A 27,968-nucleotide genomic window follows, 5' to 3' on the forward strand; every position below is an offset into this window, starting at 1 on the left:
GAGTCACTCGCACCGCCCAGGCGGGGTGCGGGAGAGCTTCGATCCGTTCTGTAAAGGTCAGACCTGCCCACCCGGCACATACACTGGAAATAGAATTCCCTTGAAGTCCATTCCCAGCGGAACCCCTCTTTGATAGAACAACTTGAGCCTTTGTCTTTTTCCAGCTTTATAAATGTTGCATTTTTCCCCGAAAAGAAAGGCCAGACATGTAATCCTTTGATATCACACACATGGGTGTTTTCTACCCTGTGTTTTCCATTGCTGAACTGGAGCCTGCGCGAGGCCGAGGGCCTGTCAGAGCACTGGCAGGGTCTCCAGACGCATCCTTGCTGCACATCCTTCACACGCTGGTGACAGCCCTGATGGCAGCAGAAGGACCTGCCGTGTGGTCAGGAGGCTCCGGACGTGACCATGGGTGTGCGTTACAAGAGCAGCGTGGTTAGCTGAGAGGGGACAGCCAGGCGGGGGGTGCCCCTGCGTCTGAAGAGTCTCTGGAGTTTGACCATCGAGCCCTGCCTGGGTGAGGTTTCCCTGCGTGGCCCCAGCCTGGGTGAAGGAAAGGCCTTGCACCATCCTGCGTGGGCCCCGGAGCTGCACAGGGTGCTGTGTGGGATGTAGTAGGAGACAGTAGTGATGAGGAGGATGTGTTTCACTGTAGTGTGCGGCACAGGAGCAGCTCCCTGGCTGGGGGTCGTCTGCCCAAACCCCTCCTCTGCCAGTGGGTGCGTGAGAAAGCACGGAGCACAGGGGGGTGATGCTCCCTCTCATACAACCTCCTAGGTAGTAGCCACTGATGTTCCTTCTTTCTTGGATGTTGCTAAGCTGTAAATGTGTCACTGGCAAAAGCCACAGGGGAGAGAATGGCAAAGAACAACAAGCTGAAGGGTCGATGTGGTCCAACATTGCTTCCCTGTGCAGGTCCTGGGCTGGGGGGCAGCAGCACTGCAGTTACAGAGCAGAAGATGCTGCTGAACGATCTTGAGCGGCGGTGTGAGCGGTGACTTCAGGTGGAGGGAGCCCTGGGACACGACACTGCGCACCCCCGCAGGGACCTGTTTGGGGTTGCTGCAGGATCAGGCTTCATAAGACAGTGATTTATAGTAAAAAGCTGCCCACCTCTGTTATGATTATATACCCAGTGCCTTATTAACATGTGCATTAGGAACTGCCGGGGGTTTATGTCATTCCCTGTGGATGAGTCACGCTGTGGGATGGGAGGTGGGACACACTCCAGCTGCCAGAGGCTGTGGACAGCAAAGCAGTGTGAGAGTGGAGGGCGGAAGCACCTTCCTCCACCCAAAGCCCACTGACGGCCTGAGGCCACCCCTGCAGGTCTCCATGCATGGTGGGACATGGCCCAGAGCACAGCGTGGTGGTGGGAGGCTGCAGAGGGGCACACACCAGGGGCAGCACCCAGGAGCTGTGTGTGGAGGGGGGTGGCTTTGCTCCGTGTCCCCGGCTCGCCTGCTCGCTGCACGGGTTCTCACTGTGTTGCTCAGCAGGCTCTGTCCCTCCTGAGTCACGAAACCTGCTGGTTCCCAGGCATCAGGAGGCTTGGAGGAAATGGGAGCCTGGCTGCAAGTCGTGGCATTTCAATGCGGTGCTTATTCTCAGACCCTGAGCTCGTGTAGCCTGTCCACTGATTCACTGCATTTTGTGTCAGGGGGAATCTCCTGTGTGCTTTCCGAAGCCTCCCCATGGGGTAAGGATGCTGTTCTGGTGCAGTGTGACACCCTCTCTTGAGTCACAAATGCACGTCCCTGCTCATCCAGCTCCTTCCCCCTCCTGGGCCGTGGGGACAGGCAGAGCTCGCTGCTTGTGCCAGCAGCACATGGGAGTTTGGAAGTGCAGTGCAGGGCTTAATGTACAACCAGGAGTAACATTTGCCTGGGGCAGCTGGAGAAGAGAAGGCTCCTGAAGGGGACACCTTAGAGCAGCTCCAGTGCCTAAAGGGGCTCCAGGAAACCTGGAGAGGGGCTTTGGACAAGGGATGGAGGGACAGGACAAGGGCAATGGCTTGAACCTGCCCGAGGGGAGACTGAGATGAGCTCTGAGGCAGAAGCTCTTCCCTGTGAGGGTGCTGAGGCGCTGGCACAGGGTGCCCAGAGGAGCTGTGGCTGCCCCATCCCTGGCAGTGTTCAAGGCCAGGTTGGACACAGGGGCTTGGAGCAACCTGCTCTAGTGGAAGGTGTCCCTGCCTGTGGCAGGGGTTGGAGCTGGAGGAGCTTTAAGGTCCCTTCCAGCCCAAACCAGGCTGGGATTCTGTGAACCGGTCTCTCTCCTTCATCTACTACAAAACAACCCAGAAGATGTTTTCATTTGGTCGCTCCCACACACTTTGTAGACGTGCTCTGTCTTGTGCTCACAGAGCTGTTGGGCAAAGTGCCTCTTTACTCCTCACTTCAAGCTCTGTTGTTTTCTCTTTTCAAGTCATCTCTTGCTCTCAAGAGCTCCAGCACCAAAAGGATCTCGTGTCTTGTTGCCAGAACAAAGCTTGTCTCGACTAACTCATGCGTAGCAGTGGAGCCTGATTCAGTGTGATGGATTCATGGGGATTCCCTCATGTCTAATAATACAGTTTAATTAATAGTAGAGCCTTTCCCTCCTTCTGGATCTTTGTCTTTTGTGTTGTCTGATTGATTTTCACAAAGAGGAACTTGTACCCCTCTGAGATGTCCATCCCTCTGTAAGATCTGGCTGAAAGTGGCCGACACTGCTACAGGTCTGTAGGGGTGGGTGTAAGGAAAAGAAACCCATAGCACTGCTTTGTTGGGAAAGCAGATCCGATGTTTTATTCATAAGCCGTGAGCACAGCCGGCACCTGGGTCCCCCCTGAGGTGATCCTGCTCCTCGGGAACACCGGCGCCCTGGGCTGCCGGGAGGAGCGGGTCCAGCTGTGACATCCCAGTTCCACCCCCCAGCAGTGGGGCAGGCAGTGCATGGACACGGCTCCGCTCACCACTTCCCCGTGGGATGCAGTGGTTCAGATTGTCACAGCTCCAGTGGCGACACCTCGGGATGTGCCAGCGCTCTTGGTGTGTCATATGTTGGGGCATGATAAACTGTCACTAGCAGTTGTGATGGTGGTGAGTGATGGAAGAGGGAAGAACAAGGGTGCTGGTTGATCCTGTTCCCCATTTCCTCTCTCCTGTATCACTCTTGTTTTTGTTGACCCCTGGTGTGGCACTACTGCCTGCTTCTGATATCCACTTCCAGACAAGTTGTTTTGGGGTTTTTTCCTGTGTTTTTCCTTCCATTACTGCCTCTGAACTGTACAAAATGAAGATAAAAGGAAACAGGAAGTATAAAATGTTTTAAGTTTATAGAATTTTATATTTATTCTCGTTTTTAAAAAAGCTAGCATGAAATGAGAAGGAAAAGGGGTATCTGTGTTTGTACGTGCTGCATCAACCCTGGCCCCTGCAGACCGGAGGCTGGCAGCCAGGCAGTGCCGGTGCAGGGATGGCTGCTGGGTTTCATGGGCCTGGTGGATGTGCCCCTCTCCAGGTTTCCTGGAGCCCCTTTAGGCACTGGAGCTGCTTTAAGGTCTCCCCTTCAGGAGCCTTGTCTTCTCCGTGGCCTCCTCTGGACTCACTCAAGCAGGTCTGTTGCTGTCTATGTCGTTGCTGTTTGAAGAATCTGCTTTTTGCTTGCTCTGCTCTGCACAGCCGGGCTCTGTGGATCAGGTTATTCCCGAAAACAGTAAAGGAATTACTGTTCCTCTGAGGCAGCCCAGCCTTCCCTGGGCCCTGCACCCTTCCTCAGGGCTTTCTCAGTCCTGAACTCACCCAGGACAGGCATACATGCTCCTTTCCTCCTGCAGTTTGCAGAAAGGTCGTTAGTGGGAGGAAGCTGAGACAGCAAATCCATAATACATCTTCACCATGACATGTTTCTGTAAAGACCATGAAGTTCTTGTTTGCTATAAGGAGTAAAATGATGCAGTGCTGCTACCGTGTAGGCAAAACAGCTCCCCAGAGGGTGCAGCTCAGTCCTGTGAGCCGGAGGCACAAGCAGGGCTTTCTCAGGGGCATCGTCCCTTTACTTCACAAATACCCCATCAGAGTCCCATGATCTCCAGCTGCCCTAAATGAGAGTGCAGTGAAGACCCTGGGGGTGGGAATGTCTAGAGTGTTCTCATGTTTAAAAACAATGTGGTTTTTCAGTAACTTGTGACTATTGCAAATATACATTTAGTTGTTGTTGTTTCCCCATCCCTGGCAGTGTTCAAGGCCAGGTTGGACACAGGAGCTTGGAGCAACCTGCTCTAGTGGAAGGTGTCCCTGCCCGTGGCAGGGGTTGGAGCTGGATAAGCTTTAAGGTCCCTTCAACATAAATCAGTCTGGGATTCTATGACTAACCCATGCTAGCTCTCAGTTCAGGACCTCAGGCTAGACCCTCCAGGACATCTCTGCCATATTCTTTGCCTGGTTTACCTTTGCCATGTTATCTCTGCCTGGACTCTGTTGGGCCTTCTTCTCTTGTTTGTGGTCCTCTTCTTCCAGACAGAACCCACGCTGTGTGTCCTGGGTCTGAAGGTAGCCCTGCTTTTGTTTTCCATTCTCTGCCATCACTGCTCTTTGGCTGTACAACAGCTTGTAAATGCCAGGGGAAGCATCACAAGGGGTGCTGCAGGAGGAGCCTTGGAGCTGACCAGCCCTCATTGGTGCTTGGGGCACTGGGATGGAGAAGCAGTCGGTGGCAGCCGTGATGGATGGATGGATGGATGTGCAGTGCCTGGCTGTGTGAGGCGTGTGCTCTCAGCATCGCTGCAGGGGCTCCTCTCTGTCTGGCAGCAGAGGCACTGGCCTGAGGTGAACCACCAGTCTGCTGCTGCCCAGCGCTGCAGTGAAAGCTTCCTGTGGCTTGTGTCAGCAGAAATGCTCTCTCATATGCTCTCCCATGTGTGCATCAAGGCTAAAGAGCTGTTCCCTGCTCAGGTTCTCCCTGGCTCTTACATGTGAGGTTTTCCAATATTCCAACAACAAAATCCACACCACCCTCCCCACCCCCTAAGGCACAAATGCAATCTCATTCCTGGGGCTTTGATTAAGGAGACCTTTCTGTGGATTAACATATGCTGTCTGCTGAGTGGCAGATGTCTCTAAATCAAACACTGGCTCTTGTGTTCAGAAGGGCCAGTCTAATTACAGGGTAATGAGGCACAGAGCTAGAGGTCTTTGCGGGGAGGAGGAGATGGTGCAGCAGCATGTCCGCCTCCTGCAGGAGGAGAGGGCAGGGTAGGTTGGGCGCTGTGGCAACCAAGAACCATAGAACCCCAGACTGGTTTGTGTTGGAAGGGATCTTAAAGCTCACCCACTTCCAACTCCCTGCCACAGGCAGGGACACCCTCCCCTAGAGCAGGTTGGTCCAAGAAACCTGACCTAAATGCATTACTGAGTTTCATAAACTCATCCAACAAAGAGCAGAATATTTTGGCACTCGGTCGGATTATTAATGGGAAATCTGGTTAGTGTTCTTCTAAGCATTACCCTTAGGAGAGCCAGTTCAGCCTTGTCACCCCAGGAGGCTGTGCCTTGCCTCCAGCAGTGCCACTACCCATGCTGTGTGCCACCCCACTAAAGCTAGTTAACTGAGCCGGGAGCAGGGGGTGTTTCAGATCCAGGATTTGGCAGCAACCAAGTGGAAGTGACATTGGACATCACAGTCATCTACAGGTCCTTGGAACCTGCAGTTTATGACTTTGGGATGTTGTGTTAATGCTCATGGGTGGACAATCCATTTACAAGCCACTTAATGTCATAAACGATAAGCAGCAATGACCTTTGTTCTTATGAAATTATGACTATCAGCATGATACAGCAAATGTTCTTTAAGAGCTTTTATAATAGTTTATTAAAGTAAATATTGTCTGTGTTTACCTGCAGCATTTTGGGGTGCACCTCTTTTGTTACTCTGTCATTCATATAATTCAATGAAGCTTGCAGAAGGAGACCCTCCTTTTCCTCACGTGGTGTATTTCTTCTTGTGGGTTTAAAGAAGTCTGAAGTTCATGAGTCCCTATTGACGTGTCCATGCACTGCCTAAAACAAATCTGAATCGCAGAATCACAGAACCCCAGACTGGTTCGTGTGGAAGAGACCTTAAAGCTCATCGAGTTCCAACCCCTGCCATGGGCAGGGAATCTCATGGTAATTGTACATACCCGTAAAGCTGTTCTGGGTACGGTTCTGTTCTGGTCTTCCTGTGGTGAATGCAGGAGCTGCCCACAAGCCAGGAAAAGGCAGCTGAGATTTTCTGTGTCTCAGCAGTGAAGATAAAATGGAACATGAGAAATACAAGCAGGAACTGCTGCAACTGGCACAAATAACAGCAGAAACGATTGTTGTAATGACAGATTTGACACCATTCTGTCCCAGTCAGAGAATGGCCGTCTGTGCTGTGCACCAGTTATGTGCAGCACTGAGGCCAGACCTGCCACGGATAGAATCTTCTTCTGAGCCAGGCTTACTGGGAAGCTCCTTCCATCTGATGAGCTTTTATTCCTTCCAGTTCTCTTGCCTGCCCTTCTCCCTTGTAACTGTCGCTTTCCCAGTCTACTCAGAATTAGGTAGTGCTTTGCCTTGTTTCCCGGTGAACTGTGTTGATGGATTCTGGAGGTGGGCAAAAAGATGATGTGGAAAAGGTGGTTGTTGTGGAGTAGACCTTTAGAGGTGGACTGTGGGTTAGGGGTTGTGTGGAGGGCTGGGGAGACCATGGGAGTGCATTTCTTGTTACTTCTGCTGGGATGGTGTCTCCTCCTTCCATGACCACCGCGTTGCCCAGTGTCTGTCTGCCCTGAGCTGCACACCAGACCTTGGTGCTGGTTTATGTGCCTTCTCTATGTCATTTCTGTTCACGTGCCATTTCTATGGCACAGCTGCAGAGTTTGGTGACCCTCAGCGTCAGCCGCTGAGCACCTTCTCCCATGTTCTGTGCACCTCCAGCCCCTGTCCCCATGCTGGCCAGCACGTCCCAAGTGGTACCTCAGAGGTGATGCAGCCGAGATGCTGCTTTACTGCTGTGGGGTTGAATTTGAAAAGTAAACCAGGATTTTTATTGTTCTACCCTGCCCTGTGGGACTGGGCTCTGCACAGAGAGCAGTGATAAGCAGGTGGATAGATTTGTGTGTTATCTGTACATGTACATACCTACACAAACACACTTATGATGGTTGTTAGGTGCTGCCATCCTTCTGTGGAACATCAGCCCCAAAGGAAGGAAGCTCCAGTCTTACTGATTTGAACTACATACTATTTCTTAAACTGTGTAATGAGCCAGTTCCCCCTGTATGGATATCTATCCCTCCAAAGTGGCAGGACATGTTGCTGACACAACATGTTCTTTTCCAAAAGAGCTATGGTTTTCCAGACAGTCTTTATTTATATCTCTAATTCCCTGGAAGCAAATGAGCCTTCCAGTCGCACTACCTAATGGTATTGTGAAAGCTACGTGATTTGTTGCATTCGTAGCAGGGTTACCTTCAGCTGTGGTTACTTATGATGTTGCTTAAAATCAGTTTATCTGACCAAAATCTGGGGATCCTGGAGTCATTTGCTATAAATACAGGAGAGGGTTTCATGGAATCACAGAGTCCCAGACTGGTTTGTGTTGGAAGGGACCTTAAAGCTCCTCCAGCTCCAACCCCTGCCATGGGCAGGGGCACCTTCCACTAGAGCAGGTTGCTCCAAGCCCCTGTGTCCAACGTGGCCTTGAACACTGCAAGGGATGGGGCAGCCACAGCTTCTCTGGGCACCCTGTGCCAGTGCCTCAGCACCCTCCCAGGGAAGACGTTTTCAGATACTCCTGTCGTTTTCATAGGATCATAGAATCACGTTTTGTGCAGTGGTTCATACTAAGGGAACCCTTATGTCCAGGTGTGCTGCCCTGTACATGGCACGGTGCTGCTGTTGGTTCAGCTGGATGGTGCGTGAGCACCACGACACGTAAGACCCACACATGGTGGACATATGGTCAGGAAATAGCCATAATTGTAAATTGCAACATGTTGGGTATTTCCATGAGTATTTTCATCCTCTGACTGGCTGGGAAAAGCTTCCTGAAAAATTGATGTGTGTTATATAGAATACTTTCTGCATTAGGAGGCACTGAAGGAAACCAGGAATGCGTAGTTGTTGCACAAAGGGTGCCAGTAACAACTGGCAAATTGCTGGTGCTCTCTCAGTTTCTCTGAAGCTTGCTGTTTGCCTGGCTGCTCCCTGACAATGCATTCATTCAGCCAGGAGCAGAGGGATGTTGGTGCAGACACAGAGGAGCTCGCTGTGCCGCGCCAAGGGTGCAGGACTCAGCCATGTGTGGGGACGTGCCTTGCTCAGAGCAGAGCAGGGCTCATGCTGCCCAGTGCTGGGGACCCCAATGCTCTTCAGAAACAGAGAACCTTCTGCCTGATGTGCCCAAGCACATTAACAAGCAAGAAGTGATGGGACAAGAGGAAACGGCCTCAAGCTGCCCCAGGGCAAGTTTAGCTGAAGCTGAGGAACAATTCCTTGCCCAGAGGGTGCTCAGGCATTGGAACAGGCTGCCCAGGGCAGGGCTGGAGTCACCATCCCTGCAAGTGTTCACAGCCCAGGTAGCCAAGACCTCAGTGCCAGGGGTTAGTGGTGGCCTTGGCAGGGCTGGGAATGGTTGGACTGGATGAGCTTAAAGGTCTTTTCCAACCTGGTTGATCTCTGACTTTTCTGCTTCTCATTTCATTCTCTGCCCAAGATTGTTGGTTTTGGGGCGATGAGACAGACATGACTAATTCTCATGGCTCAGCTGTATTCTGTTCTGTCATTAGGTACCTGCTGTCAGAGGTTTTTTGGTCTCTATTGCTGTATCTTCCTGCTAAATACTGCTCTCGGCATTTGGGAGACAGGGAAGAACAGGCAGAGGGAAAGGTCAAGCTGCTCAGCCTGTCACGGGCAAGGAGAATGGCTGGGAAATAATGAGCAAGTTTTGTGAGCAGCATAAGTAATAGGATCTGATTTTTGGTGCCTCTGAGTGCCCAAACAGCACTTTCCTCCCCTGCCTTTGCACTGATGACTCCCATCCAGCCCCAGTGCACTACGGCAGGGCCGTGGTGCTGGTGCTGTCAGGGCAGTGAGGGGCTGGCAGGTACAGCCCTAATGAAATGTTCTAGACATCTTTATTTGTCTAATGGGGATAGCAAAATACTGTTTCAATAGTCTGATAAATTAAAAAATTAGGAACAAAAACATCGAGGAATTCCAAATTTAGTGCTTTTTTTCACACAAAGTGGACACTGTTCTCTGAAATAAAACCTTGATTATAATATTGCTTTGACACTTGCAAATGTGCTCTTCTGATGCTTTATGTTTCTTTTTATTCTTACTGCCTTATTCCTGGTTTGAGCTGGGCCACGGACCTGTCACCGTTGGGATAAACTCTATTTTTGCTGTAGGATCAGGAGTTCTGCCTCCCCCAGGAAAACTCTGGGCTGTAAGTGCATGAGGGTTTTTTTCAGAAGGAAAAGAAAGGAAAGTAGCAGTGTTTGTTGAACAGAAGCCTTTTGTGTCTCTGCTGTTCACTCTCACCTCCTTTTCAGTTACTATTCATGTAAAAACTCCATCGAGAACGCTCCTGTTCCCGTGTTCCTCGGAGCTGCAGTGGGATTGGTGTGCTGCGGGATTACTTCTGATCTAAAAATGCTGTTTAAAAGTAACTGCTAAAAATTCCTCTAAATAAAGGGCAACGCGGTGTAAAATACATATCTGCTCCTTCAGCAGCTGCTGCAGTTAAACCACACTGTGCTGAAGATTAAATAACAACCAGCCTATTCCTCCGAGCTGCCGTTCTGGCAAGTGCCATTTAGCCAGGCTGTAGGAGCTTTGTTCGGCTGCCTCTCATCCAGCTCCGTGCATCCTGCGGCATCCCAAAGCTCCAGCTCCGCCCCGCTCTGCCCTGCTCTGCCTTAGTTCCTCAGCAGGGAAATGCATTCAAGGAGAACACTTGCATAAGATGGTCTCTGCTCAGGTGAGACCCCCCCCTGCAGCACTGGGTGCAGTTCTGGTGTCCTCAGTGTACGGACATGGAGCTGCTGGAGCGAGTCCAGAGGAGGCCACGAGGATGAGCAGGGGCTGGAGCAGCTCCTGTATGGAGACAGGCTGAGAAAGTTGGAGCTGTTCAGCCTGGAGAAGAGAAGCTGCGTAGAGACCGCAGAGCAGCTTCCAGTGTCTGAAGGGGGCTACAAGGATGCTGGGGAGGGACCTTCATCAGGGACTGTAGTGGTAGGACAAGGGGTGGTGGGGTGCGACTGAAACAGGGGAAGTTCGGGGTAGATCTGAGGCAGAAGCTCTTCCCTGTGAGGGTGCTGAGGCGCTGGCACAGGGTGCCCAGAGAAGCTGTGGCTGCCCCATCCCTGGCAGTGTTCAAGGCCAGGTCGGACACAGGGGCTTGGAGCAACCTGCTCTAGTGGAAGGTGTCCCTGCCCATTGCAGGGGGTTGGAGCTGGCTGAGTTTTATGGCCCTTTCCAGCACAAACCAGTCTGGGATTCTACGATTTTAAAACTAGATTCTAGCCCCCTGCTATAATTTTTTGGTTTATCAGGGGGAATAGGTACACAGGGTTGTTCCTGGGCACGCTACTCCAGCTGAAGACTTTTCTGGGCAGCAGCTCTTCTTCTAGATGATGCCTTCAGGACTGAGGCAGAATTTAAGTCCTGGTCAAGCAGTGCTGCTCAGTGGCAGCGATGAGCTGGGGTGTTGATCTGCCCCTTCCCAGTGCCCCTGACGTGAATTCCGGGAGTGCAGTTTGCTAGGAATGCAAGTGCTTGGCGCAGGTTGTGCCGGGCTGGACGGGCGCTGCTGGCTCCTCTGGGTGGCCAGGCTGAAGTCACAGCAACAACTCAGCTCAGCAAGTGCTGCCTGATGTTCATGGAGACATGCGTGATGATGGACCACTTGAGGTGTGGTGAGTAACTCAGCAGCATTGATGAGTGGAAGTGTAAAAGCTCCTAGATGCCTAATGGGAGACCTGCAGTAGGAAAAGCCTCTTTGCCCTTGAATGCTTGAAGCACATGTCTTCATGCTGGCGATGTGGTATAATTGAGCACTGCTTGGTAGGTTTGATAGGCTTGTGAAGCAATGTGGTGGCTCCTTGGGAACAGCGTGGGGGCACCCCCTGTGAGCCATCTGCTTGGGCTCGGCTGACAGGGTGGCTGCTCTGATGGAGGAAGGAGCAACAGGAGGGTTGTCCATGCAGAGCCCCTGCACCCCCTATCTGGAAGGTACCTCCATCTCCCCAGCCTCTGCAGCTTTCTCTTCCAGGAGAAATTGCTCTTTCCAGCCACCCGGGACAGAAATTGGTCTCTGGGAGAATTGCAAGAGATTCATCGTGGAGAAGGGGCTCCATATATTTTGTATATTGAGTTCCTGCATGTGTGGAGGTTGATGGTGCATTTGGAAGAGACACATCCTTGAGAAGCTGCTGTAACATTCACTTTCTTGCTTTCGCTAAATGAAGGGTCAACAGTGGTGGCAGTGGAATGAATTCATGCATTGTAGTTCCTGGAGTCGTGCTGGGCACGTCCTCTCGCTTCCCAGATGGTGTTTTCTCACAGACACTTCTGCTATTTGTACGCTGTGGTAGCACCTTAGTATGGTCTCTGTTGCTGGCCTCCAAATGCTTGGGTTGAGTGTTGGGTGTGTAGGACAAAGGAAATAAAGCTATGTCTGGTCAGGTACTACGAGATCTAGGTTTGAACTGCCTCTTTTCCCAGGGAGAAGATACTGGGGATTTTATTGCAATATTGAAAAGCAGATGTGAACAGATTGACTACAATGTGGCCAAACTTCCATGGAGCCAAGCTACTGACTTTAAACCTGGAGTGTGGTGCTGGGGTTGGTGGAGAAATGAATGCTGTGTTCAGTGTGCTCAGCACGTCCACAGAGGGTCTTGCTGTCAGTGTCAGTTGTTGATAGGTGTTCTGAGTCCTCGCTGCAGCCCCAGCGGCTGCTGTCAGCCTTTGGGAGGTTGTCAGAGCTCTGTGTTAGTTGCTTCTAATGAGCTGCAGGGAGCTTTGCTCACCTTGATGCTGGGAGTCGCTTCCCCATTTGCTTGTGTCTTAGGCACAGATATCTGTCATGTGGGAGCTCTTATGTTTTCTTTGCAGTACCTGGGCTGAAAACCAAGGTCTTTCAGTACAAGACCTTCACTGGAGGAGATGCAATTTGGTGGTAAACCCTTCAGTGCAATAAAGCGAGCTTCTGCCAATGAGAAGTGAAGTGTTTGGCTGCAAGTGGCATTAATTCCTTCTGCAGGTTCTGTGCTGCCAAACACAAGCATCCACTTCCTTCTTAGCTGAGAAGTTACACCTCTATTTATTTACTTGAGCATGGAATGGAACCGTGTGCCTGGGGGCAGGTTGTGCAGCAGCACAGATAAAGATGTCAGGGACAAGGCTCTCAGCAGCACCAGTTCAGGATGAGCAATGAGGTGGTTTGAAATAGCACATTGACTGTTCCTGCCTTGGATCAGGGAGAACTTCAACACTCATTAATGGTCAGAGATGAAATAAAGCCCTCCATTCTTCCTTGGGAACAATTAGATTTCCCTCTGTTCCCAAGTTTTATTAAATGTGTAACTAAAAACCCCATTTTGTTGGCCTCTTTGACCAGCGTTTAAAGCCTCACAGAATGTAACCATGGCTGTAATGGAAGATGACTCCAAATGTACGTCAGCCATAGAAAGATGTACTTTCCCCATTTTATTCACGAAAGACTCATTAACTGTATCTGTATACAAGGATTCAGACCCTTTTGTAAATCTGAGTGTTGCTGAGCTGGAGTAAATGGTGGATCCAGGCTTGGATCCATCCAAGAGGCGGAAAGAAGATGGGTCATGGTGTCTTCTGGGATTTGTGCAGGTTGGTCTGAGTTGTCATCATTCTTTAAATGTTATTAAAGGCAGAAAAGCCCAGCAGAGCTCTGAGCACGTGATTAGAGCTACACAAAAACTGAGATGCGAACAGCCTTTCCGTAGGAAGCGTGACAGCTCCAGAACACATCTCCCTGCCTGTCCTCCTCCCCACCCGCAGCACAGCCACCCCTACAGTGGGAAACACAGCTCCCATCCACCCTGAAACTGCCCCAGTGAGGGTCTGCTGCTCTGTGTCCATCTGATGCCACATTGAAGACGTGCTCAGGACCGTGGCCAGAGGATGGACCAAAATGCCCTGTGGGCATTTTTTGTTTTGAAATCTAGTAAAGACATCAGATTTTGAGATGTTAGACATTAGGAAACAGTTTTTCCCTGTGAGGGTGCTGAGGCGCTGGCACAGGGTGCCCAGAGAAGCTGTGGCTGCCCCATCCCTGGCAGTGTTCAAGGGCAGGTTGGACACAGGGGCTTGGAGCAACCTGCTCTAGTGGAAGGTGTCCCTGTCTGTAGCAGGGGTTGGGACTGGGGCTTTAAGGTCCTTTCAACCCAAACCAGTCTGTGACTATATGGTTCTGTATCTGACTGACTGTAATTCATATCAAATGATGAAACTATATATGTAGTGTGCAAGGGGGAGAAGGGGGCGAGCAAGGACAAACAGAAGTAAGGAAAAATGCTCCTTTTTCCTTCCTTAGGTTTATATGCTGTCACTTCTTTAGTTTCTCCTTGTTTATTTGATTAATGTCTCTCATGAGGTAAAGAAGTCTACCAGGTTTTTTGGGGCTGCAAGTCAAATAATCACCCATATCCAGAACTTGATTACAGAAACATCTGCTTAACGTCTGATGAGATGTTATTTTCTCAGCGTGGCAGTAAAAGGAAGTGCTTCATCTGAACCACATAAAAATTGCTTTAAATCATACAATTCAGAGCACATAGATAACATTCAGCATCCCCTTTCCTGAATTCTTGCAGAAAAATTGGGAGGTATATCCGTGAGAGACACCAAGCAGAAGAACACAGCTCCCTGCGTGCTGTGTGCAGGTGCCACCGAGGAGAGCTTTTCCTCACATAGTCTCCATGTGCTGGTTCTGTGCCATTTATGTCAACAGCAAGACAGAAATAAGGTTCACTGTGGAAAGAAGACATGAAGGAAGAGCAGTCCTAGTTTTGCACGTGTTCCAAGCACACTCCCAGCTATAGCTACGAGACGTGTGTTAGTTTCCTGGTGCACAAATGGCCGTGTTTGTAGATGATATAAATCCATACGGCTCTGCTGAGCTTCCAGGCTTGCAGATCTGCACGAGGTGAGAACACAAACACATTCCCAAGACCCCAGAGTTGCAGTTATTGATGTATGGCACACTGAGGTGTGATCTCCAACAGCAGGTTTTATTTTGGTTCAGAAGAGGTTTTCATCTCTAGCATAAGCAACTGAAAGGATTTTTAATGGAAGTGTTGACATGACCGGGCTTGATATGAATAAAAGTTTTATCAGCTGCTGTTACAACTTGGCTGCAGCAAACAGCAGTGCTGAATTAAAGAGATTTTAATGATTTATGGTGCTCTGACAAACCAGTGCTTCATCAATCTCGTGATAAAGCACAACTTTTCAGCAGGGAACAAGTAAAGTAAGACTCCATGAAAAAAATACCTTAAGGAGTGAAATGTGGCGATGGGTTTGGACTAGAAAACAAAACCAGCTCTTGAAGATGTGCAGGCAGGTTTGTTGGGCTGGTTACCTTGTACTTGGAGCATGGATCCTGAGGATTGCAGTGATTTTCCATTCACCACCACTTTACAACTTCTGGTGTGCTTCATACATGAAGTAGATAGACAGGTTCAGTTCTGGTTTTGACCTTTGCATCAGAAGGGGAGACTCCAGGTTCAAATACTTGTTACTATTCAGTTATTAAATATTGTTGTTATTCTGAGTGATGTTGCTAAGGCTGAGGCATGGTTGGAGCTGGGCAGATGTGGGGAGGCAGAGGAGCGCGGTCGGCACGGCCGGCAGCGCCTGCGTGTTTGTGTCACCCAGCCTGGCTCAGCCACATGGATAATGTGGGAGAATGGGCTGGGACCAGAGCTGCAGATGTCCCATTCTTGTAAATGGGTCTTTGTGTGCTGGAGATAATCGCTGGGAAAAACACTGCCAGCGACACTGCTGTCAAAACTGTTCCCAGAACAAAGTGGTGGTTAAATAAGCTGCATAATCAAGCAATAGGCTTTCTGATTGTTTCGAAGTATGTTTGTATTCAGGATCAGACAGTATTATAGTAACGTGTCCCACTGAGTGAGGGGTAAGTGCCATGGGTAAGCTGTGTGATGCTGTGGTCCTGCTCTGGGACTTCACCTCTGCCATGGCAGCGCAGCCTCCCCAGCTCGCAGCAAGGTGCTGTGGGATCCCTCAGCTTGGCACCGGACCCAGTGGCATCACCAGAGGAGCTCTTCTAGGGACAGGTCTGAAATACGCCATCTCGCCCAGAACACCCTCCACCAGGAGAGCCCTGAGGGCATGGTGAGGGGCTGCTCAGGCTCCTGCTGTGCCGGATGCCTCGAGCATTTCCTCTTGAGCTCACTGAGCCAAGCTCTAGGTCAGCAGCCATGGAGGGAGACACCTTCAGGGGACCAGCATCCTTGAGATGTTGGGTGCCTCTTCTGGGCCTGTTCTTGTAGGGAGCTGCTCCTGTGTACCTGTGGTCTTCAGCCCAGCCCTTGCCCCTTAGACCAAATTTTACTGTCCTGCGTGTCTGGTAATTATCAATTTACTTTGTGATCATGAATCAACCTGCCCAAGACACACACCCTGCCCATAGCTGCACTTCCAGCTGTGCTCAAGAGAGCACATCTGTCTGTCTGTCTGTCCCTCCTTCCTTGTTGGCTCATTTCTGGGTGCTGGGAGAGGAGAACATCAGCAGAGCTGGGCAGTGCTGTCAGATGGCCAGGACCCAGCCGCCAGGTCACTGCTTTTGTCCGAGCAAACAGGACCGTTGCCATTTTGAGAATGCTTTTGATGAGCTAAACCTGATTTGATGAATTTGAGGTGATTTTCGGTGGAGGTTGTCAGCGGTTCACACCTGACACTACCCGTAACTCACATGCTTTTGTGGCTTCATAGGAGGTGCTGTTTGCCATGGGTTGTCACAAGGCAGTAGGTGGGAACCAGCACAGTAATGCCAGGGTTCAAAGGAGTTTTTGACCAAGGGGGTGTCCCCAGGGGAAGGCAGGGGATGGTTTTGGCACAGGCCACTTCCATCACTGGTGGCCTTCAGGGGACCATGCCTGATGAACCTCCATGGTTCATGAATCCCTGATACTTTAATTACATTTGGAGGCAGCTTTCAGCTCTGCTGTCTTGGCTATGCCTGAAAAAAAATCTGATTAGTGGGTTTTATCCTTAATGTTTATGAGAACTGTAGAACAAGTTAATATCATCTGTATAATTACAAGTGTTAATTGTACAGATGTTAATTACCAGGCAGAGATTGTATTTCAATTACCATCAGTGCCATCCATCATAATACAGAATGGGGATGAGGATTGCTTTTAAATGACGGGGTGACTGACACTGCGTCCTGTGCAGCTGTGGCACCACGGCCCTGTCAGGTGCCTTTGGTTTCTCTCCAGAATAGCTGTAAAAATTAACTGTTTGTTATGTTCCTGAGAGCGGCTGAGAACTGATTTTGATTGGTTTGTTATAATGGGTAAGATTCTGTCTGCAGCTCCTGGCGCAGCAACCGCTGTCACGCAGCGAGGCACTGGGGTCCCAGTGGTGACCACTGTCCCGCTGCCCTTCCGCATGGGCATCGCTCTGCCCTTTCAGTGCTCATTGCCAACTAAAGTCCTCTCCACATCTTCTTTACAGGCTGTGGGACAGGCATTTCCCTCCAGCTGAGCAGACACAGCCCCTTTGTAAAGAATGGAACTCCCAGAGAAGTGAAGAGTTTATTTCTTGGTTTAGCGGGTGAGCTTAGGGGAATTGGGAGGCCAGACAGAAACACCCACGGGAAATCAGCAGAAGCTGGAGGAGAAATCACACTTGTGGGCAAGGTGCAACCACCCCAAATGAGCACTTTTATAAGCCAGAGCGGCGTTCAGCTGTGCCTCACTCTCGGGTAGGGTTAAGGTGTTTGATGTTGGTGTGTAGTGCTTGCTAATGTTAAGCCTTGGCTCAACTCTAGAAACCAGGAAGCGAATCCAGCTTTGTACGGTGAAACCTGGTGATGGCTCCAGCTGGAGCCAGGGAAGCGTCTGTGTCTGTAAGGATTACAGCGCATGTGTCCTGTCTGTGAACGGCAGAAGCCACCGAGAGATTCCTGCTCACGGTGCAGAGCAAAAGGATGATCTCTTGAACCCAGCTGTGGTATTTGCATCAGGAGTGACGGTGATGTCCTGCAGGGGGCAGGACCACGGGTGCCTTGGTTTAAGATGACATCTGCATTTGCAGAAGGGAAAAATAATCTTGGTGCAGCCCAGATCAAACAATCTCAAGTATTTATCAGCTCTGCAGATCCTGCCCAGAATGCAAACCTCTCACTTTTGGCTGAGCCTGGGCAAAGAGTGCTGCCCCTTTATAATTAGTTTGAGATAAGTCAGGACATGCTATTAAATGATTAGATGACCTTTCATCTGAGTGAGGATTTCAGCCCGCTGGATTCCTTCAGAATCAGTCTTTTCTAAAGGAGAAAAGGCAAAGCCAGCCTAAGAGAGAGCAAGTTGGACCCAAGAAATGTACAGAGCAGCAAAAATGTAGGCGGCTGGGGAAAGCGTCTTAAATTAACAAGAACAAAAACTACTTCCAAAAAGCACATCAGGTCTGAGTGCCCTGGACACCAGAAAACACCCAAAACCCAGCTCTGCACGAAGCGTTGAGGCAGCTTTGAACGCTCCTGTTCATATTCTGTGTTTCTAATGAGAACTCTGGCCTTAGAGAAAGGGATTTCAAAGGCAAGAGTCAGTTTTCCCTGTCTGTTACTATTTTAACATCACCTCTGGTGAGTCCTCTCTAATGAATGAGGCAGCTGGGGCTATCTCCTTGAGATCACTCTTGCTGAGTGAAGACAGAGGGTGTCGCAGGCTCAGGTGAGAAGAAGCTGGCAGTGAGGTGACAATAGGGGCGTTGTCATCCCCTGGGGCCCCATGAAGCGAGATCGAACTGGGAGATGGTAAATGCTCATCTCATGTCCTGAATCACAAATGCAGGCTCCAAGCCCTTTATGCCTTTAATGCAATAAAAGCAAAGGCAGCTGTATACAAACCATTTGGCAGCAGCTGAATGTTCAGGGTATCTGGGACTCTATTAAATCTTTTATGTGCCATGTCTTGAGCAATACAGGACCAGCTGATGCCTGCCTTCTGCTGCGCAAATCTGGCAGCGTTACAGACAATCTTTTCTAATGGCTGTATTTAACCACTGCAAATGTCCTTTGTGCACCGAGGTTCGGCATTATGCAGGGTGAGGACAAAGTAGGCTCTTTTCCTCTCTTGCTTTGCTTCGCATTGTGGATCTGATTGAAAACAGATTCATTTTAAAACCACTCTTGACTTGCTACCAAGTGGATGTTTATTCCTTGCCCAGGAACAGATGCGCGAGTGGAGAAGCACAAGAAAGAGAAGATACGTGTTGGGGCACTGATGTTTTGGGGGGAGAGGCGTGTTTCTGTCACCAGGGGCATTTCAGGAAGGGTTCCTGTGGCAGAGGATCTCAGTGGCTGAGCCTGGCCAGGGCAGCACCAACACCAGTCCTGATGTTGGAGGGCAGCTGCCCTCCCACCCTGATCTCTGTGGGTCTTGGCTGGAGGAAGGACATCTCCATCGACACCCACATTGGTGTGCTTTTCCAGAGCACCTGACAGTGGCATTGCTGTGTACGTAGGTGATGCTGTTCTGGTTCAGAAAGCTATTTGTTATGATTACAGAGTACAAGAAGTTTTCATCATTTTCTCATTTATAGTACTAGGTTTCTATTCTCCCTGCAGAGAAACAAGCAGCAAATGACATAAATCTCAACTGCAATAGCTGGTGAGATACTGCAAGTCACAGTCTGGAAAAAAAGAAATGAAAAACGTAGAGATTCGTGAGCTCCTGGCCATCATGTGGGGTGAGGTGACATCAGGGAAGGACGTTATCAGTGCCTGGTGGCTGATGTTCAGAGATTTGTTTTTAGAGAAGTTCTAAAGCAATGACCATGTTTTCAGGTGCTGAGGCGCTGGCACAGGGTGCCCAGAGAAGCTGTGGCTGCCCCATCCCTGGCAGTGTTCAAGGGCAGGTTGGACACAGGGGCTTGGAGCAACCTGCTCTAGTGGAAGGTGTCCCTGCCCGGGGCAGGGGTTGGAACTGTAGGAGTTTAAACCCAAACCAGTCTGCGAGTCTGTGATTTTATGTTTCAGAAGGCTGCTGTTAAGTCTTTTCTGCTTGAAGAATTTATGAAGTTATTTTTGCCTGGTTTGTTAAATGTACAACCAGGTTAGAGTCTGCCGTGGGCAGGGGTTGTATCCTGCTGGGGCTCTGTAGGCAGTTCGTTATCGTTTGCACAGAGCTGGGGTTTACCTCCTGTTTTGTACTGTGAGCAGTCCCTGGTACTGTTGCTGATGGGCTTTGCGTGCCCATGGGCACAGGAGGGGACGGTGTGAGCCAGGGGCACAGGGCTGGGGACACCCTTTCCCACCCGATAGCCAGAGGTGCAGGACATGGCTCTCAGGGTGAGCACTCTTTTCAGGTGAGTTCATCCCAGACACAGTTCCTCAGGTCAAGCTGCCCAGGAAGTAACCCTTTAACATGGGGCCTGAGGTGTGTGTGGAGTTACCTCAACCCAGAACTTTCTGCTCTTTCCATAATCGTAATGACAACTGCAAAATACCCCCCTAATTTCAGTGTGTGTTGCTAATTGGGATGTTTTCATCAGGCTAATGATAACCACCTATTATTGTGTCACCTTCTTGCTGCAGTGTGTCCTTGATGCTATGATATCGTGCACCATTACCACTTGCAAAGGGTTATTAATGGCAGCAGTCTGGATGTGTGGGAGAGTTCGGTGGCTCCCGTCTGTCTGCGGTGCTTGCACAGACCCCCCTGTGCTTGCTCCTGCGCTGTGTGGATGTGACCTGCTCTCTGGCAGCAGCCTCCCCAGGTCACCCTCTGTGAAGGCTGTGACCAAAATGCCAAACTAATTATTTTTCAAAGGGAACACATCCAGTGCATTGTAATCAAGAGCGTGGCTGATAACTGAGAGAGGACAGACGTCATTACACCAGATGTGAAATGTCCCGAGTCCCTCAAAAATAGTGACCTTGGGAACTCATTACTTCATTTAAAACTGGTTACCTTGGGAATTAGAGTGTCGTTAGGATCAGAAGAACCAGGGGAGGGCACTCAAAGCTGCAGGGCACCCCAGGCCAGCCTGGTGGGCTTCTGCTGGGTTGTATTGGGTTATCCCAATGGACCAGGGACTAGCGGCTGCTGGTGGCTTGCCTCTGTGCAGTGGGGTGGGGATGGCTGCGAGTGCATCCCTGTTCCCAATGGATGGGTACCACTGGAGGCTGGGAGCTCAGGGGGTTGCAAACCCTGAGACAGGACAAGGGGGATGGCTTTAACCTACCAGAGGAGAGATTGAGATGAGCTCTGAGGCAGAAGCTCTTCCCTGTGAGGGTGCTGAGGCGCTGGCACAGGGTGCCCAGAGAAGCTGTGGCTGCCCCATCCCTGGCAGTGTTCAAGGCCAGGTTGGACACAGGGGCTTGGAGCAACCTGCTCTAGTGGAAGGTGTCCCTGCCCATGGCAGGGGTTGGAGCTGGAGGAGCTTTAAGGTCCCTTCCAACACAAACCAGGCTGGGATTTTATGGAACCCCGTGTGGGGAGGTCTCTGTCCTGCAAGGACAAGTGCCACCACACCTCCAGGGGCACGGTGGTTGTGGTTGTTGCTGTTAACAAATTTGCATTTTAATGATTTTCTGCTAAAACAAAAGGGATTATTTTGACCTTTCCAAGCACTGTGCTGTGTGCAGGGGATTAAAGCAGCCTGCTGGGGGCTGGCAGCCAGCGATGTGAGCAGAATGGAGTTGAGGCTGGGAGAGGAGCCCCACTGCTGCCCGAAGCTGGTCTCTGTTCAGAGGCAGCAAGCACAGAGCTCTCTCCCACAGCTCCCAGACACTGTTCCCTGCTAGAAAGCTCTCCTAGAGCTGGCTGTCACATCCTAGAGGAAGCTCCTGTGTAACTGTGTCGTTACAGACAGCCTGGGTGTAATGGAGCCCAAATTAGGAGTGCATGAGCACTGCACTTAGAGCAGGGATGCTTCTATCTGTAGATCTCAATTCCCAGCCCAGGCATCAGGAATATTGGATAGGGGATAGAAGTGCTCAGTGGCATGGGTCTCAGCCCGATAAAGCAGCAAATGAGGATACAGAACATCTCACTAAATCTCTTTTTTCCTTCCCTTCTGCGCCACTTGAGGTGTGTATTGTGCAGAAGAGAGACACTGAGAAGATGTACGCCATGAAGTACATGAACAAACAACAGTGCATCGAGAGGGACGAGGTTCGCAACGTATTCAGGGAGCTGGAAATCCTGCAGGAGATCGAGCACGTCTTCCTGGTGAACCTCTGGTGAGCAGCTCCTTCCCTCTGCCCTCACAGAGCCACGTTCTCCTGTCTTCCTGTGGTCACAGGCATCCATGGGAGCATCCCAATGAGCTGCTGCAATGCAAGTCTGTGGTAACAGGGCATGTGTTCAGGAGACAGCATGGAATATTCCCAGGCATCTCAGAACAGCTCAGCTTCTCCTTTTCCATCAGACCCGTGTGTGTGTTGGGTGTTCTTCACAGCCTCTTTCAAATGTCACTGTCAGGTCTCTTCGAAGGGACCCTTCTGCCCACTTAACCCTAAATCATTTTGTACCATATTGTCTGGTGTGCCAAGTCCCACTAAGGTGCCTCGGGCAGTACAATGCTCCTGGTTAAAGAGGTGGTCCATCTCATGTGCATGGAGATGCTGAGAACTGTGACAGTCTGTGGTGGATCCAATACTGCGTGGGGCCAGTTCCTGTAGCAAATAACAGCATGAAAAGCCAAAGAAACCAGCAGTCTTAGAGGTGATGATTTATAACTTTAATTGACACAAAATTACACAAAATATCTAGTGTTTCACACAGCATGTGGTCCCTCCAAAGGACTCAGACTTGCAGAGATTGACTGGTAGTTTAAATAAACAGATCCATCCCACAGGAGACTGACAGCAGTGGGGAGGCACCACAAAACAAGGCTCAGTTGTTATATTTGGTGACAGCATTTCTAAGGAGAGAGTATGTGGGATTGTGTAATAGTCATGAATCACTGCTCCCAGCCATAGCCAGTGTGCTCGCTGGAGGTTCTGCGGTAGGTCTGAGCTTGGGTGGGTTAAAGCCGTCCTGGCCGTGTGTGTTTGAGTCTGCACCAGCACTGCAAGGGCAGCTCCACAGGTGTGCACCAAGGGATGCTGGTGCACTGGTGCGTATCAGTTCTGGGGGCATTGTCATGGTTGTAGGGAATCCAATGAGATCTTCTGCATGTCATTTGCACTGTGACTGTCTGGACGGGGTGAGTTTCAAGAGCATTGCCAGCTAAAGCTGTTTGTTAGATTTCAGCCTGATTCAAGGAGGTTTTCTACAGTTAGACCCTAACACATTACTCGGTAGTGGGGATGGGTTTTGCCAGTGCACACACAATCAAATCGGTATTCTAAAATTCAGAAGGTTTTATACTCAGAATGGTACATACTTGACTTTCTTTTTGTTGAGCCATTACTCCAGAAAAGCCAAGCAAGTTAATATTTGTTTTCTCAACATTTTAGCAATTGAAGATAGCTTTTTTCCAACAAGTAATGAAACTCCATGGGAAAACTTGCTCCTGTAGCAGATCCTTCCCTTTCAGCTCATACGTTTAGAATAAACCTACATTTAAGATGAGAGCAGAAGCGTGTGATTCATAAGTATTATACAATCCCACATACTCTCTCCTTAGAAACGCTGTCACCAAATATAACAATTGGGCCTTGTTTTGTGGTGTATCCCCACTGCTGTCAGTCTCCTGTGGGATGGATCGCTGCACATCTAGGGAGGTGTTTTACTCTACAGTAAATATAAATCTCCTTTTCTGTTTTTTCTGGTTAAATTAGCAGTTGTGTTTCCCAATCCATTCTCAGGAGAGGCAGGGATATTTTAAGTAGCTTTATTGCATTGTTCACAATAGAAAATGGGTAGTTTCTCTAAAGTGACTGGCTAGCAAAGCCCTGAGCTCTGCTGCAGCTCTGCCTGCTGCTGGGGTCACACAGCAGCAATTGGGAGGTGATGGGCGAGCAGGGGGACGTTCATTGGGATTCCCACCTCTTGGAAGCAGTGCTGCTTAGGGTTGCAATAGGTTAAAAACCAAGATGGCATCTGGAGTTGGGCTTGCTCCATTAGGAAGCTGTAAACAGCATATGCTCGTGGTGGGACTGTTTGCAGTGTTCACAGGAACTGTGTAATGAGGAGGGAAAAGCCTGACGCGGTTTAGTGCTGAGGCTCAGCCTGCTGGCTCACAGCCCGCCGCTCCCGCAGGTACTCCTTCCAGGACGAGGAGGACATGTTCATGGTGGTGGACTTGCTCCTCGGCGGTGACCTGCGCTATCACCTGCAGCAGAACGTCCAGTTCACGGAGGAAACGGTCAAGCTGTACATCTGTGAGATGGCGCTGGCCCTCGACTACCTGCGCAGCCAGCACATCATCCACCGGTAACCGCAGCGCCCGCAGCCCTGCACCCTGCTGCCCGCCGCTGCTCTGGGGAGAAGGCTTCTGAAGGGGACACCTTAGAGCAGCTCCAGTGCCTAAAGGGGCTCCAGGAAGCCTGGAGAGGGGCTTGGGACAAGGGATGTAGGGACAGGAGAAGGGGAATGGCTTGAACCTGCCAGAGGGGAGACTGAGATGAGCTCTGAGGCAGAAGCTCTTCCCTGTGAGGGTGCTGAGGCGCTGGCACAGGGTGCCCAGAGAAGCTGTGGCTGCCCCATCCCTGGCAGTGTTCAAGTGCTTGAAGCAACCGTCTCTAGTGGAAGGTGTCCCTGCCCGGGGCAGGGGTTGGAACTGGGGGAGCTTTAAGGTCCCTCCCTACACAAACCAGGCTGGGATTCTATGACTCTATGATGCTGCTTTTGCTTAATGCTGCTGGTGTCCCCAAGTCATGGAACTGGTGGCACTGGCAGTGCTGGTCCTGGGCACCCTCTACTGCTGGTCCTGCTGCCCTGTCACCCAGATGAAGCTTTGCTGACACTTCGCTGGGGGCTGAAGGCACCTTCCAGGGCAGGTTTCAGATTTGATCAATGGTTTTACAGAAATAGGCCCAGTGTTGCATTATTAATTTTTCTTGGAAATGATGCCTGAACAAATCCAATGCTCCTACTTTTTTGCCCAGTTGCCCAGGAAGAGCATATTTCTAGTCCATCATAAAGGGATTTGTCTCATGTTAGACTTTTTTTGTTTGATTTGCTCCTAATTTTTGAGAGAGAAAAAAGGTTTCTTGATGTTGAGTTCATCCTTGATCTGAGTTTTCACCCTGCTGTATCCTTGCTTCTTTTCCCAGGGACGTAAAACCAGACAACATCCTCCTTGATGAGCAAGGTAGGATCTCTCAGCATTGCTTTTCTGCCTCCTTCATTCAAGGGACGGGTTCTTTGCAGTCTTGAATACTGGGAAAAGTGTGGAGAAAGCACCATTCCTTCTAATTGATCAGTGTTGGGTTGAACATAGCTGTGCATTGTAATGCCAGCGGAGATCCACCAAGAGCAGCCCCTCTCCTCATTACCCACACCTCTCTCTGCCCACACTTGGCCTCCTCTCTCCTTATGGCACAGACACAGGTCACTGTGCCAGAGCTGCAGCGCCTGGCATCGTGGCAGGGCTCAAAGCATGAGGGTGGGCTTTGTTGGGGTTTAGAGTGTGTGATCTGGACATACACTTTTAGGATAGTCTTGATGTCTTCCTGGGGGGAGGCATCTGGGCTGAGCCAGCTGCACTCAGTGCAGGAATCTATGAGAGCATCTCTTGGTGCTAGTCCCAGTGGCCAGTGCAGGTGAAACATCACAGCAGATCCTGTAATGATCTCTGGTCCAGTGATAGATCTAAAAGACACAACCTCTCAGGACAGCAGGCTCCAAACCAGCTGAGTTTTACCATAAAGCCTCATCAAAACCAAAGCTTGCACAAAAGTTGATTAGAAGATAGTGGAGGACATAAAGCCCAAACAGAAATGGGAAAGGGAAATGTAAGGGAAATTCAGTGATTTACACATTTACACACCACTTTCATGGCTGCCTTGTAGATAGCAGAAAGGTGAGTTGTGGGTATTTCTGTATACCAGGCTGGCCTGAAGAGCATGACCCATTCTGAATGTCAGCTGTCAGTCCTGGTGACAGAGAAGGTAGAAGCAGAGAGGTGTTCTAGCACTTCTCAAAATATCTTAGTGATTTCTTCACACAGCCCTATAGTTTGGGAAGCATTGCCATGATTTCATTCAACTGGCATGTCCAGAGCTGCTGTGGTCTGTACAGAGAGGCAGCGCTTTTAGTCTGGGACTTTGGGGGGCTCCTGGTTCAATGGCTTTCATCAGAATCAGTGCTAGGGTCTTAATCAATGAGACTAAGGCAATAGCTTAGTATAGTGGTTCCCTGTGCTTGTGTTTGACTGTAGGTTCTGGCTAGAGCAGTTTGACCGAGTTCTGGAGCTGGTGTGGGCTGGTTTGAAATCCAGACCAAAGCTAGTGACCATTAACCACCTACAGCCTGAGACCCTGGGAGTGCTTCAGGATCTGTTGTGGCTGTTCAACAGGGTCTTACCCTGACCTGCCTGAGCCTGTGCCACACTGTCCAGGGGCAGCAGCTTATGAAACAAATGTATTCTGACTCTCCATTGCCACTGTGATTAATTCCTTCTTAAAATGTGTCTCTATTTAAGGTCATGCACATTTAACAGATTTTAATATTGCAACAATAATTAGGGATGGTGAAAGAGCAACTGCATTAGCTGGAACAAAGCCATACATGGGTAAGAAATAGCTGTTCCTTCCATCTATATTTTACACCTCAAGAGCATTCACCGCATGCCGCCTGACAGTGCCTGTCTGAAACAAAGGCACTGAATGAATTCAGCACGTTAATGCATGCACCCAAGTCACTCAGTGAGCCTGAGCCTTGACAAGTGAAGCTCCAGCAGTGAATGAATCGCTGTCAGCATCAGCACACCCTCTCTATCCCACCCTGTGATGGGTCTCAGTGCATCCCAATGGGTGCAGGTTCCTGCCATGCCTTGACTGGGAGGGCTCTCACCCCGCTTGCAAATCCTCCCTGTGGGCAGTAGTGCATCAAAATGACCCCAAGGTTTCCATACTGCCTTACATGAATACTGAACCAGGAACAGACTGAAGCCAGCACATAACCTGTTGCATTTTGCCCTTTCTGTCCAGCCCCGGAGATCTTCCATTCCTTCCTGAGCGGTGGGACGGGCTACTCCTTCGAGGTCGACTGGTGGTCGCTGGGAATCATGGCATATGAGCTGCTGCGGGGCTGGGTAAGGCACCCCGGCTGCTGAAGGACGTGCTGATGGGCTGCAGAGGAGAGGGAATTTCTTCTCATCTTTCTTCTTTCCCCCCAGAGACCGTACGACATCCACTCCAACAACCCCGTGGAGTCTTTAGTGCAGCTCTTCAGCACTGTGAGCGTTCAGTACTCGTCTGCCTGGTCAAAAGAGATGGTTGCTCTGTTACGGAAGGTAATAGTCCTGCTGGCGTGGTTTGCGCCCCACATTAGCTGCAGCATGTGGGACTAGCTGGACTGTTTTCAGCATCTTCATAAATAATGTAAAATTGAAACAGGACTGATTTTAATGACTTTGTTCAGGCTTAAGCACAGATTAATCTTGCATTTTGCTTGTTTATTATCCCTGCAATAAGATGCATTATGTTTGATGGCAAGGGAAGGAGAAAGGTTGTTTTTGGTATGTTGATCAAATTCTTACCTGGGCTAGAGCTGTGCCCTTCCAGCATCCCCTCTGTGATCATCATAACCTACACAGGCAGCAGTTGTGGCACAAACAGCCATGTGAGGCTGCCCCAGCCGTGTTCTCTCACTGATCCTGCTGGCCAAAGGGTCTGCTTTGGTGTGCTGAGTTGTGAGACCTGTGTGGGGTGTCCATATGGATGGGACAGTCTGCTGCTTTCCTTCTGCTGCTGCACGAGGAAGTTGTTGACTTGCTATGGAGGGTGTGGTTTAGCTTCTGAGTGCTTGAGAGCTCAGAGAAGTAGCTGAGGAGTGTGCTATTAAAAAGATAAACTCACTTCGTGGTGAGCAAATGAGTGACACTGATGTAAGTCAATGTTGAGTGGACAATTTACATGCGAGTTTTTGTTTTAATGAGAAGCAACATTGTTAGTGATGGCTGCAGCAGAGCATTCAGCAGCTTCACATTGCCATCTGCTGGGCTGCCAGTCATCACGGAATCATAGAATCCCAGCCTGGTTAGTATGGGAGGGACCTTAAAGCTCCCCCAGTCCCAACCCCTGCCCCGGGCAGGGACACCTTCCACTAGAGCAGGTTACTCCAAGCCCCTGTGTCCAACCTGGCCTTGAACACTGCCAGGGATGGGGCAGCCACAGCTTCTCTGGGCACCCTGTGCCAGCGCCTCAGCACCCTCACAGGGAAGAGCTTCTGCCTCAGAGCTCATCTCAGCCTCCCCTCTGGCAGGTTCAAGCCATTCCCCTTGTCCTGTCCCTACAGGCCCTTGTCCAAAGCCCCTCTCCAGGTTTCCTGGAGCCCCTTTAGGCACTGGAGCTGTTCTAAGGTGTCCCCTTCCGGAGCCTTCTCTTCTCCAGGCTGAACCATCCCATCTCTCCCAGCCTGTCTTTACAAGGGGGCAAGGTCTGTCCCTGGCATGGGAGGATTGTGCTGGGCAGCAGCTCTGGATGCTCTGGTGGAGGGCTGTGCCCCGTAGGTTGGCACTGGTAGGAGCAAACCCGTGCTGCTCCAGGAGCTCCCAGCACCAGCTTTTTGGTTTCACCTCCAGAACATTTTTCTACTATCA

The 27,968-nt window shown here is 50.3% G+C and overlaps 1 protein-coding gene across 1 annotated transcript in view; it reads left to right on the plus strand.

Moving 5' to 3' along the window:
- Window positions 1-27,968, plus strand: part of STK32C (serine/threonine kinase 32C) — a gene marked incomplete at its 5' end in the record, with an annotated part of 36,113 nt that overhangs the window by 4,917 nt on the left and 3,228 nt on the right. The window contains 6 exons of the mRNA XM_010009654.1: window positions 21,344-21,495; window positions 23,462-23,635; window positions 24,478-24,515; window positions 25,848-25,937; window positions 26,356-26,459; window positions 26,544-26,660. Of these exons, the coding sequence (XP_010007956.1) occupies window positions 21,344-21,495; window positions 23,462-23,635; window positions 24,478-24,515; window positions 25,848-25,937; window positions 26,356-26,459; window positions 26,544-26,660 (675 nt within the window). The remainder of the gene's footprint in view (window positions 1-21,343; window positions 21,496-23,461; window positions 23,636-24,477; window positions 24,516-25,847; window positions 25,938-26,355; window positions 26,460-26,543; window positions 26,661-27,968) is intronic.

The sequence above is a fragment of the Nestor notabilis genome, unplaced genomic scaffold (genome assembly GCF_000696875.1).
Source record: "Nestor notabilis isolate BGI_N333 unplaced genomic scaffold, ASM69687v1 scaffold14902, whole genome shotgun sequence".
NCBI lineage: Eukaryota > Metazoa > Chordata > Aves > Psittaciformes > Psittacidae > Nestor > Nestor notabilis.